We start from the raw sequence: 16,936 nt of genomic DNA, 5'->3' as shown, positions 1-16,936 counted from the left end.
GATTGCAGCTGTGAATGAATGATTTAATACTTTGAAAAAGCCTTGTTATACTCAAAAATAACATAAAATCTGACATTTACATGGTGAGAAAAAAATATATGTTGAAGCCAATTATATGAAAAAAATGCTTTTGCATTTTCAGAGAAACTTCTTCAATTGTCTCTATATGTCTTCTCTTAACATAGAAATATGCTTTCTAGACTGACTCCATGGAACTACTTAAATACACTAACATGTACAAATGGATCCTGAATAAATATATGTAAGTTAAATTGTTCTGTCTGTTTAGCTAGTAGTATCAACTCTTCTTTCACAAAATATGTTTAATTCCTGAGAAAATAGAGAAAATTATTCACATTTTTGGTTAATAAGCACAGTTAAACAACAATGGAAAGCAAATAAATTTGCCTGTGAAGCACCAATTCCATCCTTGTTTTAGCAATCATACTTTAGCCATACAATACTATCCGTAGGACATACACATGTCAAAATACCTTAACACAGCTCCATCAAGTGAGGCACAGAATATCATCCCAGTGTTTAACATGCTTTGTCAGAGCTTTGTTTAGAGTATCTCAAGATATATAATTTCAGAGTTATTACCAGACACGTATGACAAATTCTGCTCTTTTTGTAACAAGTTCAGGTAACTAAATGCGGAACCATTTTAGGTTTAAACCACTTAGCAGTTTTTATTCCCTGCCTCCTTCCAGAATTATGTTTCCTGTGAGATTTTTGTCACAAGGCAAATATATTTAAATGTCAATGTTAAAATCTTCCTAGACAATGCTTGAGGGAAATCAGATTAAATCTATTTCAACCATGAAGTTTAGAAAATGAAGCTTTGTTGTTACTATTTTAGGGATTTTTTGTTTGGTTGGCTTGGTTTTGTTTTTCCCGCTTTTTCATTTCTCCTATTTCATGACTGGTGTCATATATATATATATGTATGTATAGATAAATATATACATATATAAATAAAAGCACTTATGACCAGTTATGTAGCTGTCTAATATTGTGTTGCCTGGTCATATTGATTGGTCGATTCAACAGTTAGGAAATGGCTAATGTGTAGAAGGGCTGGCACGTTAAACTGCCACAGATTTCTCCTCTGCAAGAGTCATCCCCATATTAGCAGGGCCTGACACCTCAAACTAAATCCTGTGTATTTTATGACTTTACCCTCCAAGCTTTGGGGCCAGTGCTGATGTTTATGAGAGGTGCCTGCCTGCCTCAAACCAAGCCCTATCTCGATGGGGCCCTGCAGCCCTGAAAGGCCTTGAGACACTGGTGTGGTCCGTTCGCCTTGTGCTCTGTGCAAGGGGCCACACAGCTTCCATCTCGGAAGTCTCTGCCAAGGCAGCAGGGCCTCCAGGACAGGATTCGTGGCAGTTTGTTCTTCTGCAAACTTGTATGGAAAAGGCAAGAGCACCCTTGCCAAAGCTGTCATTTGGCTGCAGGACACAGTACCAAGAAGTCACACAGATATTTGGCATGGATTTGATGCGGCAATAAACAATATTTCTGGGTGCAACCGCTGCTCCACAGCCACCCAGATGGTCTCTCCACAGCCACCCAGATGGTCCCTCCACAGCCACCCAGATGGTCTCTCCACAGCTCGCAGCGTTGATTCCTCCGCGGCCTCCGTACACCACTACCCCTACCCCTCCCAACTCGGATCCCTCCGCGCCTCCCTGGGCCCCATCACCACCGGCTCAGCGAGGGCGGGACAGCCGAGCGGGCGGGGACAAGCGAAAAAGACAGGCGAAACCACCAATCGCGAGGTGGGAACGGTCAGCCGTGACTTGTCCACCCAATGAACGCCGTGGGGGGCGTGGCCTTGGGAGGAAGCACGGGGAGAGGGGCGGCGGGTGCCGAGCGGGGACGGCCGCCATGGCGGACGAGATTAGTAAGGCGCAGGCCGCCCGCCCCGGTGGCGACACCATCTTCGGGAAGATCATCCGCAAGGAGATCCCCGCCAATATCATCTATGAGGACGACCAGGTGCGGGCGGTGCGCGGTCGCACCCGCGCTCGCAGCCGCCGGGTCGGGGGGTACCGCTGAGGCGCTCGGGAGCGTGGCGAGGCGGGCGGGAAGGACGGGGCTTCTCCGTGCCCTCCTGCAGCGTCCCTAAAGCGTCGGACACGTTCAGTGCGCGGCCGGCTCGGCCCGGCGGGTGCAGGGCTGCAAGCGTTGCTCGGCCTTAGCCTCAGCCCCGCTGTGTGACCGGTCTGCGTGCGGACGAAGGGCCTCTGGCCATAACGCACCCGGTGGCGGCCGCTGGCATTCGCCGTGTCGCAGCCTTAACGGTATTGCAGGCCGTGCTGGCTTCACTGCCAAGGGACGGAGCTTCGCACACCTGGTGTAGGAGGGTAGTCGTGAAACCTTAGATTAACCACCCTTGTGGATTCCGGACGTATGCATCTAAACAGTACACCGAAACTAGCTGTCTTTTGCACGTCAGGAATGCAGGTCTTGATGTACCTTTCAATAGCATTACGGAGATTATACAGCTGTACCTGCCAGGCTTTCGTTATGAACCTCTGAGAAGGATTCTGAGAGTAGAGAATTATAGAGAATTGCAGCTTGTTCTGCTGTTCGCAAAAAGCGGGAACCGGTTATCCTGTAGGCTGCAAAAATCCATTAAATCAGTGAGTTGGGAGTGGTAGCGTTCAATGATGGTGGTGCACCACAGTGTGCTAGGAGCTAAGTGAAATAGCTTATGAAAAAATGCAGCTGTTGTCTCTTAAGATGTAAACTAGACTAGTATCCAGTAAACGCCTTTTTTTTTATTTAAATACTGAACATTAACAGAGGGTTTTGCTTTTAAAATAAGGGATTATGTGCAGTGTAGAATACAGGCTCACTAAAGATGTATTTTGCCTGATTGTGTGCTTAAAAATTATGGATAGCTTGGTACAATGTTTTATTGATAGGGAAAGGTTGCAGCTGGCACCTGCTCTCAAGAATACTGGAAATTTTCACTGCTTTGTGAAAACCATGCTTATGTTACTGTTCTGTGTCTATGTGAAGGTGTGCATTCTTTCTTTCCCCGGCTCCAAGCTGCCTGAGGTTTTTCCTCGGCTGTAATGGCTACATCAGCGTAACCTGAGCACGGTGCTTGATTGAGAACCAAGACATTAACTTTGGTGAGGACTTGAGAGCATGTAACCTACTCTGACTGCCATTAGTGCAGAATATTTTCTGGAAGAGCAATTACCTGCAGTGTCTCAATTAATTTTTACCTTGAAGTATGCAGAAATGTAGAACTGCTCTTAGAGTTTAGTTCAGTAAAGGGGATGATCTTTAATGTGTTTTGTTGACTCTGTGGAGGTCTTAGAGATGCTTGAAACATTACAAGGAGAAATGTAAGGAAGGCATTTAATCATTACTTGACATGCAGAGGAAGGGAGATATTAAAAAGTACGAAGGTTCTGTGGAATTAGGCCTTATCATTATTGTTTTAATTGAATCTAAACTTGCTGAAATTAAGGTTGGTTTACTGTGCATTCGTGGGCTTCCTGTGATTGTGCTTTTGTTTGATACTGTTTCTGCTCTCTCTCCCTTAGAAAATTATTTGCTACTGGTCTTCTGTTTGTTAAATTATTTGACTCAGTTTGGCCATTTTTTTTTATTCATCCATTCTTTGCTTACCACCCTTCTCTGTTTGGGAGAAACAAGCAGTTCATCAGAGATTTAAAACTCGGCATTATCTTCTTAAAGATAGCTTACAATAGGACAGATTGGAGGTATACAAGATAAGGCATTATTAATGTAAGTAAAGTTTGAACTTTTCACCAGCTTTACTCTTGGCAAAGGCCGCAGTTTCTCTCGGTAGAATTAAAAGCTGGTGTTGTCACATAGAAAATTCCCTTTATTGATTCACAAATAACTGAAAGTATCTAGGAAATACATATTTTGAAGAATGTAAGGTATATGTTTATATGTGTGAACTCTGTGGCATAACTCAACTGGTAACTGTGAGATGTTTTGCAATTAAATGTGATGAGTGAGTCAGGGATGCCCCCTGGTTAGCAGTGGCAGAGTGCATGCTCATTGTCGGCATCTGCAGATTGTGGTCATTGCAGTAGCAAGTCCTGGTTCTGTGGTTGGCCATTTGCACAAAGTGGCATAGCTTTCTTGTCGCTGCCCTTTCTTTCTCTTCTATTTCTCTTACCTATTGGAAATTCCCAATTTGAGATTTATTTGATGTAATTAGGTGCTGTATGCAGTTTCTGACTGATAGTAATTTTGATACTTCCATAAAATTATCTGGGAGTCAACTACTTACTACAGGCGGTTGTTCATGTTTCAAAAGTGATACCTTTCCCTCAATTTGAGAATGTCTGAAATAGAGGCGGTCTTAGTATATTTTGAAATAATCTTTTTCTGAAGTACTTGGTGCTGTTGAGAACAGAAATATAAGATGACCTCAATCACATAATTTCAGGTTCTTTGAAATGCCGTATTATCTTTGATGAAGGCAATATTCAGACATAACTGGAAAATGATTAGCAACTATTTGCTATTTGTTTTATTCAACAGGGTGTTAATAAATAAGCGTAAGTCTACTTTTTATAGGTATGCATGCCATGAGCTCTATTAGTTGTTAGGCATATGTGTAAATAATAAATAATGACCCTAATTGCATATTAACTTGCAGATAAGACTATAACTTTTAAATAATGCTTAACACAGAATAATTTTTTTTTTTTTTCATACCAACAGGTCTTGGTAAGTAGGTATTTTGTGTTTAGAAATTAGAGAACCTTGAATAATGTATCACTCTAGAAAAATCAACATCTCTGCTTATGTTTGCAGTATCTGATAATCTGCTTAAGTATATATTTAGTGAGGCATATTGATTTACCTAACCAGTTGCCTTTCTCTGAAGCGAATTTTGTTTTAACTGTGTTCTTCCTCCAGTGCCTTGCGTTCCACGATATTTCACCCCAAGCTCCAACGCATTTCCTAGTAATTCCTAAGAAGCCAATTGTCAGGTTATCTGAAGCAGAAGATTCTGATGAATCTGTAAGTACTCAAGAAGCTTTCTGTACACTAAACTGTACCTCTAATTACTGCATAATTTACTAGACTCTCCCCCTTTCCTTTTGACGTTTCAAAGTGGCAAAGTAGTTTTTCGATACTATAATCCTTTTCCTTTAGCTTAGAATGGGAATGGAGTTGAGATTTTCCAGTAAAAGTAGTGATATAAAGCAAAATGTGTCTCTAGGTATGTATTTACAGTGCAAAATGCATTATTATTTTGGAGTACAGTCTTGATGTCTGTTTTTATGATTTACAGGCAGTAGTACTTATTCTAATATGGGCTTGGGGTTTTTGGCAGGTCAAAGTTAACTGAGAGATGCTAAGTATTTAATTTGTCACTATAAACACCAAGTTCAAAGATTTTGTAAACTTTTACATGATAAAATAAAGTTTCTTTTCCACAGAATTACGTATATTGCCTAAAGAAGTAACGGGGTCTTTAAACATAAGATAAATTTAGCCTCTATGACACTTCTGTAGTCAGCTACTGTCTAGATTGAAAAAAAAATCTTTAGCTCTTTTCCCCCTCCCCCTATATTATGCATATTCAGTCTTTATAGCTTTTCTTGGAAAGTCTCGGTTGCAGGCAGACAACAATTTGAAGAGCAGTGGCTGAATTCTAAGAATTAGCTTACTAGCTTGTCTGAATGGTTTTCTGCTCTTGTTCCTTCCCTTCCTGCCCTCTCCCCTTTTTGTGTGTTTTCTGTTTGTTTGGTTTTGTTGTTCTCTTTTTTTTTTTTTCTCTTCTCCAGCTTCTTGGTCATTTAATGATTGTTGGCAAGAAGTGTGCTGCTAACCTGGGCCTGACCAATGGATTCCGGATGGTTGTGAATGAAGGGCCTGAGGGTGGGCAGTCTGTCTATCATGTACACCTCCACGTTCTGGGTGGTCGTCAGTTGGGCTGGCCTCCTGGCTAAGATTTTTCCACCACAAGAGTTAACTGCATGCATACAAACTACCACCAAATAGATTTAACGTGTTCCCCATCAATGTAGCCACTGTTAATGTTGGTTTTTTTTTTTGAATGTGTCTCTATAAAGGGTAATAAATGCTCTGAACAACATTCGCACAATAAAGATTTAGCATGTGGGAATCGCCTCTGTCTGGTGTGCCTTACTGATGGAAACCATTGTGCAAGTTGAAATGGTCTTCTCCAGAGTTTTAAGTATGTAGTGTATTGCAGTCTGCTGTTAACAACCTTCTGCAGACAGTGATTTGCTGAGTCATTTGAAACCTGAAGGTGCAACTGCTTATCAGTCTTCATGTCTTTTGGGAAGAAAACTTAGTAAGTTTTTTGAATGTGGTGTGTAAGTATTCATAAAGCCAGTGTAGGCTTCTGTTAAAACTTCTTAAAAAAGCGTTGTATGTGAAATGCCAAACATGCTGTGCAAGGGCTGTGTCAGTACGCTGCAATGTGTTGGAAACCTACATCTCCTATTGGAACCGTCTGTCAATGTCTGCTTTATAAGGTCCCATCTTTCTGATGACAAAGGCTAAAGCAATAGTCTTAATGGCAGCTGTGATAGTTCCATAGCACACTGATATTTACTTCTCTGCCATGATTTTGATGGAATTGAGGGCTTGAAATAAAAATATTGAACTGTATCTGTAGGGCCTTGTAAGATGCTCAAGGCATTTTGTCTTGGCAGACAGGCAGCATGATGTAGTACGTATATGTTTTAGATTCCTGATTTTATTGGGCAGACTTTGTCCTTCAGTAGTTTCTCTATGTTGCTGCATACAGTTGTTCATACAATGCTGTCATTGAATCTCCAAGACAATGGATTTTCCTGAACTTTGGGTTACAGATGTGTCTGCCAGTGTAAATATAAAGCAATTCTTATTTCTGTTAAAATTGAGAAGTCCCAGCTAGCCACTTCTTATGATGAAGATACTTGGAAGCCTTTAGGCAGATGCCTTAAGTAAAACTGGAGTATTTGTGTACTTCTCTGGAGTACAATTTTAACGCCAAAAGTGTTAGAGAAAGAAATATGGAGTGTGGAAAGTGGACAGGTAAAGGCTGTGAGTTGTGATTTCTATTCATGTAAAAACTTGCGAGTTTGGTAAAGGCATTTGAAGTCATTCGATTTGAAAGTATTCTTTAAGTACTTCTGAAGGTCCTGAACCTTCAGAATTTTTACCTTAAGACATGACTTCAATTGGAAGATCAGCTAGCACTTCTGAAGGTGGCTGGTCTATAGTTGAGTTAGGTTTAGAAAGATGGTCCTGTAGTGGCACCTTGACAGCTGTTCTCCTGGATATCCTGCGCAGAAGTGGAGAAGAAAACCAACCAACCCGCAGAGGTACAGCATCCCTGAGCAGACAGCTGCTAGTGAATGAGGTATCACTAGCAGATACAGTGGGGCTACAGTAAGGAGTTATGGCTGGGAAACTTGCTATCAGAACAAGTTCTTGAAAAACACTTAAAAATATTGAGATTAACCATTGGTTCCCAAATGTGGGAAAGGGTATACAATGTATATACTACTTTCAGTTTTCTAATTTCTGTTCTGCTATGTGTATGCTTTATACCATTGCCATTTGTGAATGAAACCATGACTGTTAAAAGTGAATTGTATTGCTGCTGAACCCTGTATGAAAGTAACACAGTAAAGCTTTTGTTGCTTTACTTGGAATCTGACTTGAAGATGTATGTGTTTCAGGAAGGTAAGAAGACTTCCGAGTGAAGGCAGAACCATGGAATTGTTGTAACAGTAGCCACGAGGTGAGCTTGCTAGCTGGTTTGGTTGTGTGTCAGTTTAAGGTTAGTGTGTTCTGCAGTACCTTGAAAACAAAATATGTGCTGAAATGGTGAGAATAGTAGTACTGAGCTCAAGCCACCTGTCAGACAATGGTGAACCATTGAAGGAAAACTTTCTTTTCCCTAATTCGTGTCTGTGAAGAGATAATGAACCTTCAGGAAATGGGAGGACTGGGTATTAGTTGCCCTCTTCTAGGTCTTAAAAGCACATGTCAGTTTGTTGCTGAAAGGTGGGCTTCAGCCTCCCTGCCACCAATTTCCTTCTGCTTGAGTTGCAGTCTGTTACGTCTGTGGCTAGATAATCATCTCTGGTACAGCTGCTTTGTCCTGTAATTTCTAAGGTGAGTTACAAAGTGAGATGCGTTAACTGCATCACAGGGAGACAGCAAACTTCATCTTGGATATTAAAAAAAATAGGGACATGGACACAGGAAAGCAGGGTTATCCTACATAGCCCTTCAACTCTGTATTACTGACGGATCTGAGACACCCACTGAAAGATGTCTTAGTCTCTCGTATTTCTCCAAATAATCAAATGTCAAATGTAGTTAGACGACAAAAGCCGGTAAGCAGCCCAAAGACTTCACCTTTATTTAATCCTCATGGGCAGAAGGTGGAAATTCTTCACCTGAAGTAGACAGAAGCTGATGTATGGTCTGAAATTGAGTTGCTGTAGTGTTTGTGTCCACTTAACTGAATGATCGAGCTAGACAACGTCTATTGTTAGGTCTCTGTAAACTCCCTGAGGTATCTGGGAGGTGTTGCTGCTTTTCAGAGATAGGGATGGAGTAGGAAATGTGTTGGGAAGCAATATGGTGAATTTTGAAGAAGCTAGGTATGGATCATAAATTCAGGAAGATGGGTTTATAACTGTAAGTTTCAGTGGTCTCTGGTGGAATTTATGTCTCATCTTCCAGATAATACCACTTATGTTGCTTCAAATCAGAGACAGCAAATGGATATTAAGCATTAGTCCCCTGAAAAAGAGCTTGGCACAGAAAACTACTGGTAGAGAAAGTCTGTGAGTCACATATTTTAGTCCATTTTTGAGGAGTTAAAAACCAGTAATCAATATATGTCTTATATTTTGTTTAAAGCTGTCAAAGGCCTTGAAGTTGTATCCTCTTGCAAAACAGGAACAGTTTTGTCAATTCATTCATAAAATGCACATCTGTGCTGCAGGGACTTTTTTTTTTTCTTTCTCCAAGAGTAGCCAGTCAGTAAATGCTATTGTATGTAAGTACGGGTGTATGATCAATGTTTGAGAACACAGCAGCTAGTACTTACTGAAGCAGCTGGTTGGAGCCACAGCGTTTTGGTCTCTTACAAGGTCATTTACCCTTGCAGAGTTGAGATAATACTGTTTATCCCTGTGCCTCTGTTTTAACCTTGTAGTTATATGTAGACTATGGTGTGTGTGGAATAACAATTCCAGAAGCTTCATTTCAGGAAGGAAATGTCTGGGGAAAAGGAAAGGGAGAGGTGAGGAAAAAAAGAAACGGTAAACTGAATGTTGATTGAATGCGGTGATGCTGCAGTGAAAACCCATGCCTATTTATATTGTGTTCCATCAGGAAGGGGGCTATTCCGCTTCTGCTTTCATATGTGTCACTGGGAACTTGTGTATTCCCAATATTGTTCTCTCTGGGCCCTTTGCTCAGGTGTAGAAATCTGGAGGTCAAGTTGCGTAGCTCCAGGAGTGGTTGCTTGTCTCTAATTCAGCTCTGTGCTAGGGGTCTGTCTCTGTCAAATAAATAGTGCAAGCCAAGAGAGGCTCAGCTCATCCATGTATCTATAACATTTCTGTACTCTTGCACAGAGGAGAGGTTCCAATAAGCTGTGGTGACAAATGCAACATCACCATACTTACATAAGTCTGTCTTTCTGTAGTCTCGACTGGAATGCGTTCAATGGATAGGTTGCAAATGGCACTGCTTATTGATAGTGTTTGTTCTTTTTTCTTTAATTTCTGCAAAAGGATTTAACTTGGTTGAATTTTTAGTCCAAAAATTTTACCCCATAAATTGCATCTGGATCTCAGTTCAGTGAGAACACTTGATTTTATGCTTGATGGAATGAATGAGCTTGTCAGCACCTTTTTTGCAGTTAGAAAAAACTAATCTGATTCTTGATATTGTGGCTTTTTTATTTTTCAGCGGCTCAGCAGCGTCCACAAAATTGCTTCTGGTTTTATTCATAGCAAACAACACACATTTGCTTTTCCAGCTGTGACATAGAAACATTCAAGTTCTGAATCAAAAGGTGTGAAATAAGTGGCAGGCACGGTACAGTTCAGTTTACACTCTGAGGCACTTCTCTGGATTGCATCTTGGTCTCCCTGGAGACTCCAGTTATCATTAAGTTGTAAGCTAGCTTAGGGTCTTCCTCTGTTATTTCTGCACAAACAGAATGGAATTTTAGCTTCGTGGCCAAACAAGATGCATCATGACTATAGGCCAGTGGTTAGCAGCTTATTTATATCCACTGAAGCTTATCTTAGAGAATTGTGGAAAATACTGTCATCCTGGTCCCGGAAGAGATGTTGAACACCACCAGCGTTAGGGTCAGGCTGATATGGCCATTTTGCAGAGGAAGCTGGGAGCAACAAGAGGGGAGAATTATGTTCCTGCACTTTAAACTCAAGCCCTCTGTCCCATACTAAAGGCATATGGTATATGACATGGTGACTACTTCAAATGCAAAATACAGGATGGAAGGGTAGACATTTTGTAATAGAATTTTTCTTCAGACAGCTTTTGTTAATAAAAAGAAGAAAAAAAAGTTCTGACTGTTTTATTAAGTATCCTGGTCTTGTTTGTTGGGGGGTGTATGTGTGGTGTCTGTCCATCTATGTGTGTGTAAGGTATGCTGTAAGCAGGCTTACCACATGCACGCTCTTTGAAAAAATGTGGGTAAACATGTAGCTTTTTGGAGGTAACTGGGTAGAACAGATGTGTTTCTTGCACATTTAAGCATTTGCAGGGCAAGGGTGTTGTTCTGTCTGGGTATTTTGGACACAGGTGACCTGCATATCTGTGTCAGATAGAGTAGAAGAGTCAAACTCAGCTGGAAATGAAATTGGTGGATCAGAAAGGCAACGAGAAGGGCTGTTACAGCTGCCTAAGCAGCAAGAGTAGGCTAAAGAACCCATAGACCTGCTGAAGAGTGGGGTGATGGGCCTAGTGACAAAGGAAGTAGAAAAAGCTGAGTTACTCAACAACTTTTTTGCTGCTTCCTTACTGGAAAAGTTCTGCTGTCAGGTCTAGGTGTGCCTAGAGGCCAAGTTTGGGCCGTGGTGAAGGAAGATTAAGTTACAGACTTCTTAAGCAATGTAGACATACACAAAAGTTCATGGGACTGAGTGGAATACATCCAATACTGGTGAGGGAACTAGTCAATGTTGTTGTGAAGCCACTCTCAGTGATATTCAAAAAGGCATGATGACTGGGTGAAGTACGTTACAACTGGAAGAAGGCAAGCGTCACAGCTGTCCTGAAGAAAGATAATGTGTGTGTATGTGGAACTTCAAGCCAGCCAATTTCCTAATGGAAATTCCTAAGAGCCTGGAGCCAGTCTTCCTGGAAGCCATTTCCAGGCACGTCAGGAGAAGGTGATCTGCAACAGCAAGCACTGATTTACCTGGGCAAATTGTGCCTGACCAACCTGATTGCCTTATAAAATGATGTGATTACCAGCATGGGTGTGGAGAGAGCAAGAGTTTTGATACAGCCTCTTTGTATCTGAAGTGGAGGAACATGCAGTGAATTGGCAGATTACCAGGTGAGTGAAAGGCTGGCTGGCCCAGGGGGAAATGGGGCTCAAACAGGAGGAGTTCAGATAGTGGTTGGTTAGGTATGGCATTCCTCAGGGGTTTATATTAGGGATGCTAACATTTAATGTCTTCATCAGTCACCTAGAAAACAGGATGGAGTACACCCTTAAGAAGTTCACAGATGACACCAAACTGGGGAGGGGAATGCCTGATAAGCTGCAGGTCAGGGCTGATACTCGGAGGCGCTTTAGCAGGTTGGAGAAGTGAACTGACAGGGACCTTTTGAAATTCAACAGTCAGGTGCGGAGTCCTGCACTTGGAAGGGACCAGCCTCATGCAACAGGTACACTGGGGATTGACTGGCTAGAAAGCTGCCTTGCAGAGCAGGATCTGGGAATTCTGGTGAAGTTGAACAAAAATCAGTGTGCCCTTGCAGCAATCGAGGCCAAGCATTCCCTGGGCAGCATTAGCAGCAGCTTAATTGGGGGAACTCATTATTTGCTTCTCATTAGTCCCCTCAATTCAGCACTTGTGAGGTGGCATCCGGAGCCCTGCGTGCAGTTTTGGGCTCACCAGTGAAAGGAAGATGCAGACTATACTGGAGAGATTCCAGTGGTGGGCTGCTGAGATGTAATGGGTGGTTGTAGAGAAGACAGTGTCCTGGAGGTTCAGAGGGAAAGGTGAGAAGCATTGGGCTGATATTGCAGCAGGAGAAATTCCGAATAGGTATTAGGAAAAAATTCCTCACGGTGAGGAAGGTCAAATGCTGGAGCAGTTGTTCGGAGAGGCTGCGTCATCTTCATCCTTGGAGAAGGTCCTGAACAATGTGTATCTGACTTTAAAGTTTGTTCTTGTCTGAGCAGGAAAGTGGACTAGACAGTCTCCAAAGGTCCCTTCCAATATTTTTCTGTGGTTCCATTAACAACAGCATAAACATCTCCAAAGAAGATTCAAAATAAAGTGATGGAAACAAGAAGAAAGCCACAAGGCAAAAAACCCAAAAAGCCAAAATTGCAGAACTGAAATAAAAAGCACATGAGAGAGAAGAGTCAATTGTGTTTGAAATCCTGTAATTTTGAAAGTATAAATTTACATTTATAAGACTACATATTTGTACAGAATGTATGGCATATCTTACTCCTTTTGTTTTCAGGATGGAAGAAATGGCATATTAAGCTGCTTATTGTTAGCCACAATTAATTAGAAATCAGTGGCTGGAAACTATTAATCAGAATGTGGAACACATTTCTTTCAAACAGCACAGTAAAAGAAACAACAAAAGAGAATCAGAGCGGCTATAAACAGACTGAATTCTCTGCCTTGAAAAATGTATGATTGTTTCTTGCTTTACAGGACATAAATGGTAAGAGAAGTGTGGATAAAGTCCCCTGCTCCCGTTCCAACCTCTGATGGGCTGCAACTGTTTTGGGATGTCAGTCGGCCATTGTTAATCCCTGTGTGAACTCAGACAATAGTGCCATTTTCAACCTTGTTAACTGGAAATGAGGCCTGTCTCATTTTCTCAGGTGACAGACCTTGATATGTGAAACTATGCTGACACTGATAATGTTGATAGGCTCAGATAATTAGTGATCGTGACTGGGCTGCATCAAGAGAAGTGTGGCCAGCAGGTCAAGGGAGGTGATTCTCCCCCTCTAGTCCACTCTTGTGAGACCCGACCAGGAGTACTGTGTCCAGTTCTGGAGCCCCTACTACAAGGGAGATACGGACGTGCTGGAGCGTGTCCAGAGAAGGGCCACAAGGATGATCAGAGGGCTGGAGCACCTCTGCCATGAGGACAGACTGAGAGAGTTGGGGTTGTTCCGTCTGGAGAAAAGAAGGCTCTGAGGAGACCTCATAGTGGCCTACCAGTATCTTAAGGGTGCCTACAAGAAAGCTGGTGAGGGACTTTTTAGGATGTCAGGTAATGGTAGGACTAGAGGGAATGGATTAAAACTAGAGATGGGTCAATTCAGATTGGATGTTAGGAAGATGTTCTTCACCGTGAAGGTGGTGAGGCACTGGAACAGGTTGCCCAGAGACGTGGTGGAGGTCCCATCCCTGGAAGTGTTCAAGGCCAGGCTGGATGGGGCTCTGAGCAACCTGATCTAGTGGGAGGTGTCCCTGCCCATGGCAGGGGGTTGGAACTAGATGATCTTTAAGGTCCCTTCCAACCCAAACCATTCTATGATTCTATGAAAAAACAAAACCCAAACCTAAAATGGTGCAACTTGTAGTGTACCTGAAATTTCATTCTATAAAGGATTTTGAGAGTTGCATGAGCTGGTGCCCATCTCACATGGTTGCTTGGTTTAAAATGTATGCATACAATGTACACATACGTTGTTACTTGGCTTAAAAAGTAAAGTATAATGTAATGTATATGAGTTCTTTTTTGCCTTTATATAGTAGTGTCTGGACTGCTGTACAGCAATCCCAGCTGACTGCTCTTTGCATAGCAAGAGGCCAGTTCTGTGCTGCCTGATGGATTGCCTGCATCGAAGAGAACCACAACATTTCTGCTGCCAAGTCAGGTCAAAATTTCTGTCTGACAAGAGAAGAAGATTTGAAAGAAAAGCTTTTGGTCAGATTTTGAGTTTTGGTCAGTATTGAGCTTTTGGTCAGTGTTTGAGTTTTAAGATGTTCTGCCTGACATTCTTGGTTTGTTTGTTTTTTCAGCCTCTGTTGTTTTAAATAGCTGCATAGATTTCAATGTTATGATTTATAAAAATGGTAATTTTTTTATTGGAAAAAGTGATGAGTGAATGGCTACATGTATTTTAGCCATTGTTATGGCTAATTCTTATGTAGTTTTGTTTCACAATACTTTTATAATAAACTTCTATAAAATATGCATGTTGAAGTGTCAGTACATGTATTTAATTTGACTGTTAAAAGACACAAAGCAGTTTTATTTGATGCTATGTTAATGATAAGCTGTCTGGGAGTGGTTACTGCCAAAGAACAAGCTGTTGTATTTGTATTGGAGCCTGAAACTCCAACCCCCAAACTTCAGGTTGAATCTTAGTCCTCTCATGTCTTCTTTTGTCTAGAAGAATATCTTGTATTTAGAAAAGCGAACTCCTGTTTCGCTTATGTTTAGGAAAAGGTCGGAACAAAGGTGTACATGTGATGTAAATATACTGACCGACATTGTAAATCATGCGAGTTTATTTGGTTAGTTGGTATTGTGATGTAATCAGACAGGAAAAGTTATTCTTTCCTTTGTCACCTGGATTTTCTGTCTTTCAAACTTCTAATTCAGAAGGCCATGTAGTTGACCTGGATTAAGAAATTGAAAAATGACAGTATTTGGTGGTTACAGCTGTTTAAAACTTTCTTCACTGCCTTGAAGGAACTGACCTGTGGCAGTTCCCTCGCTAGTCGAGACACTTATGGCCAGCCATTAAAATTATTCTTCTTTTCTTGCCCCAAACAAAATAAGTGCTGGCTGGCACTACATTTTTCTAACTCATTGTGATCAGTCTGAACTTTCTTGCAGTTCCAATTTGAAAAACACGGGATAGATTTTGAAGAAACCAAACACTTTTAATCATCTTTCACAAGGAAATATGTTATTAGTTGTTTATCTTGAGCTGCTAAAACTTGTGAAATGAACTGCATCTGATATGTTTCAAAGGTAAAGTTGTGACAAGATGAGGTAAAAAAAATACATTAGAAAAAATGAATACATTGTAAATGGAACATTATAAATAAACAAAATAGATTAAGAAAGACTAGGACAATCACAAATCTAATATGTAATGTAACAGAGAGGAAGGTGAATTTCAAGACAGATAATAGGATGATGGGAAATTGAGACTGAGAGATAGGAGATTAAATAATTATGGCTTACTGAACTTGACTTCAAGTCCAGATGTTAAATAAATATAATTTTTATATATATTTTATTGAAGTGTTTTCCAAATGCTCTTAGCAAATTTTTGCCTTTGGAACTTACACTGGTTTCAGTGTGAATCACATTCAGCCCTCCCTGAGCACTTCTAAAAATTCCTTATGTCCTGTCTGGCCACGCCAGGGCATATTGAAATATAAAATTCTTGTGGTAGTGAAAAACATATTGGTAACCAATGAAGGATATTCTGATTCTAGTGTGTATTCTATAATTGAAATAATGTGTACTTTGGTAAATATGTAAAAGGAAAAATGCCACACCCAAGTATCCACAGTGAAATGTCCTTGTCTCTTTGTTACAAATCAGCATGCTGCCTTTTAAATGAAGGAATCATCTCTTAAAACAGCAGATAAAATTTCTGAGCAAATTTTCCTAAATGTACTTCCTAGGCCTGGCCGCTTGAGGGCAGCGTAAGACTATTGTCAAATTCAGCCTCTGGTGTTTCAGCAGGGGCCTTGAGTGTCTTGGCTTTTCACTAACGAAATGTGAATGCTAATATCAAAAGTTGTAAAAAATAAGTGATTCGACTTTTTAAATGGCGGCTTCTCTGAGGGGCAAAATTTTCTGTTTGCAGAACAGCAGCATCAGTTCAGTATGGTTGATATGGATAGATAGCCTTTTTCAGAGTTTTAGCTTTTAATTAGCTTGATAGAATCTTAAGAACTGCTGTGTGATAGTACAGAAAAAGATCTTGCTGGTGTCCTTGTGCATCATACATTGATTGTCCTTGAGAATTTGTCGCATACACTCATCTTCATATGAACTTGATCTATTCTGGAGGGTCCTTTCCAAGAATTATCAATGCAAATGCTACCAAAATTATACTTAGTTTCATGTTTTTGAGGTGGAAGGTGTAAAAACTTATCTTCACATCTAATAAATTGTCACTGCAGGCACGTAAAACATAGGTGGTTATACAGCACTTTCCTATAGGAATCCTGCTGTTGCTGTTCATTCAGACAAGCAGTGGATTATTGCAGCGTGTCATTACATTTCTAGGACTGTATTCAGAACATTCAGAGGGATAGGGTCATAAAAAATCTCTGACTAATAACTAGAAGTAGACTAACAACCACTTAACTATAGTTTTCTTCTTAACTGTAATTATATATCAATGCAATCTTTCTTTCAGAAACACTTTGGATTTCTGCACAATATTATAAAACCCCCTACCGAAGAATGCTGTCATTAGCTTAACATTGATCAAGTTTTTTTCAAATCACTCTTTAGATGGAGGGTTGCATTTCAGTCAGGAGGAGCAGTAAAGTATAAAGTTAGGGACTGAATGCCACATGTAGTCAAGGATATTCTGAATCTCATTGGCTATTTCTGTTTCCACCCCCCCCCGTAAGTGGGGTTCTCATATCTGACTCACTAGTTCCTTCCATATGTTTTAATTTAAACTGCTGGTGGTGCCATGCATGCCTCGAAACCTTAC

The 16,936-nt window shown here is 40.9% G+C and overlaps 1 protein-coding gene across 1 annotated transcript; it reads left to right on the top strand.

Annotated features, from left to right (window-relative positions):
* The first annotated feature begins 1,840 nt into the window (after positions 1-1,840).
* LOC128902690 (adenosine 5'-monophosphoramidase HINT1) lies at positions 1,841-6,142 on the top strand. The gene is made up of 3 exons (XM_054186101.1): positions 1,841-2,004; positions 4,927-5,031; positions 5,802-6,142. Exons 1-3 carry the CDS (start codon positions 1,894-1,896, stop codon positions 5,964-5,966), a joined length of 381 nt encoding a protein of 126 aa, XP_054042076.1. The 5' UTR covers positions 1,841-1,893; the 3' UTR covers positions 5,967-6,142.
* The last annotated feature ends 10,794 nt before the right edge of the window (positions 6,143-16,936 follow it).

This window comes from Rissa tridactyla, chromosome Z (genome assembly GCF_028500815.1).
Source record: "Rissa tridactyla isolate bRisTri1 chromosome Z, bRisTri1.patW.cur.20221130, whole genome shotgun sequence".
In the NCBI taxonomy this organism is placed as follows: Eukaryota; Metazoa; Chordata; class Aves; order Charadriiformes; family Laridae; genus Rissa; species Rissa tridactyla.
The sequence above is the reverse complement of the archived record's forward strand: the minus strand, read 5'-3'. Positions and strand labels throughout refer to the sequence as shown.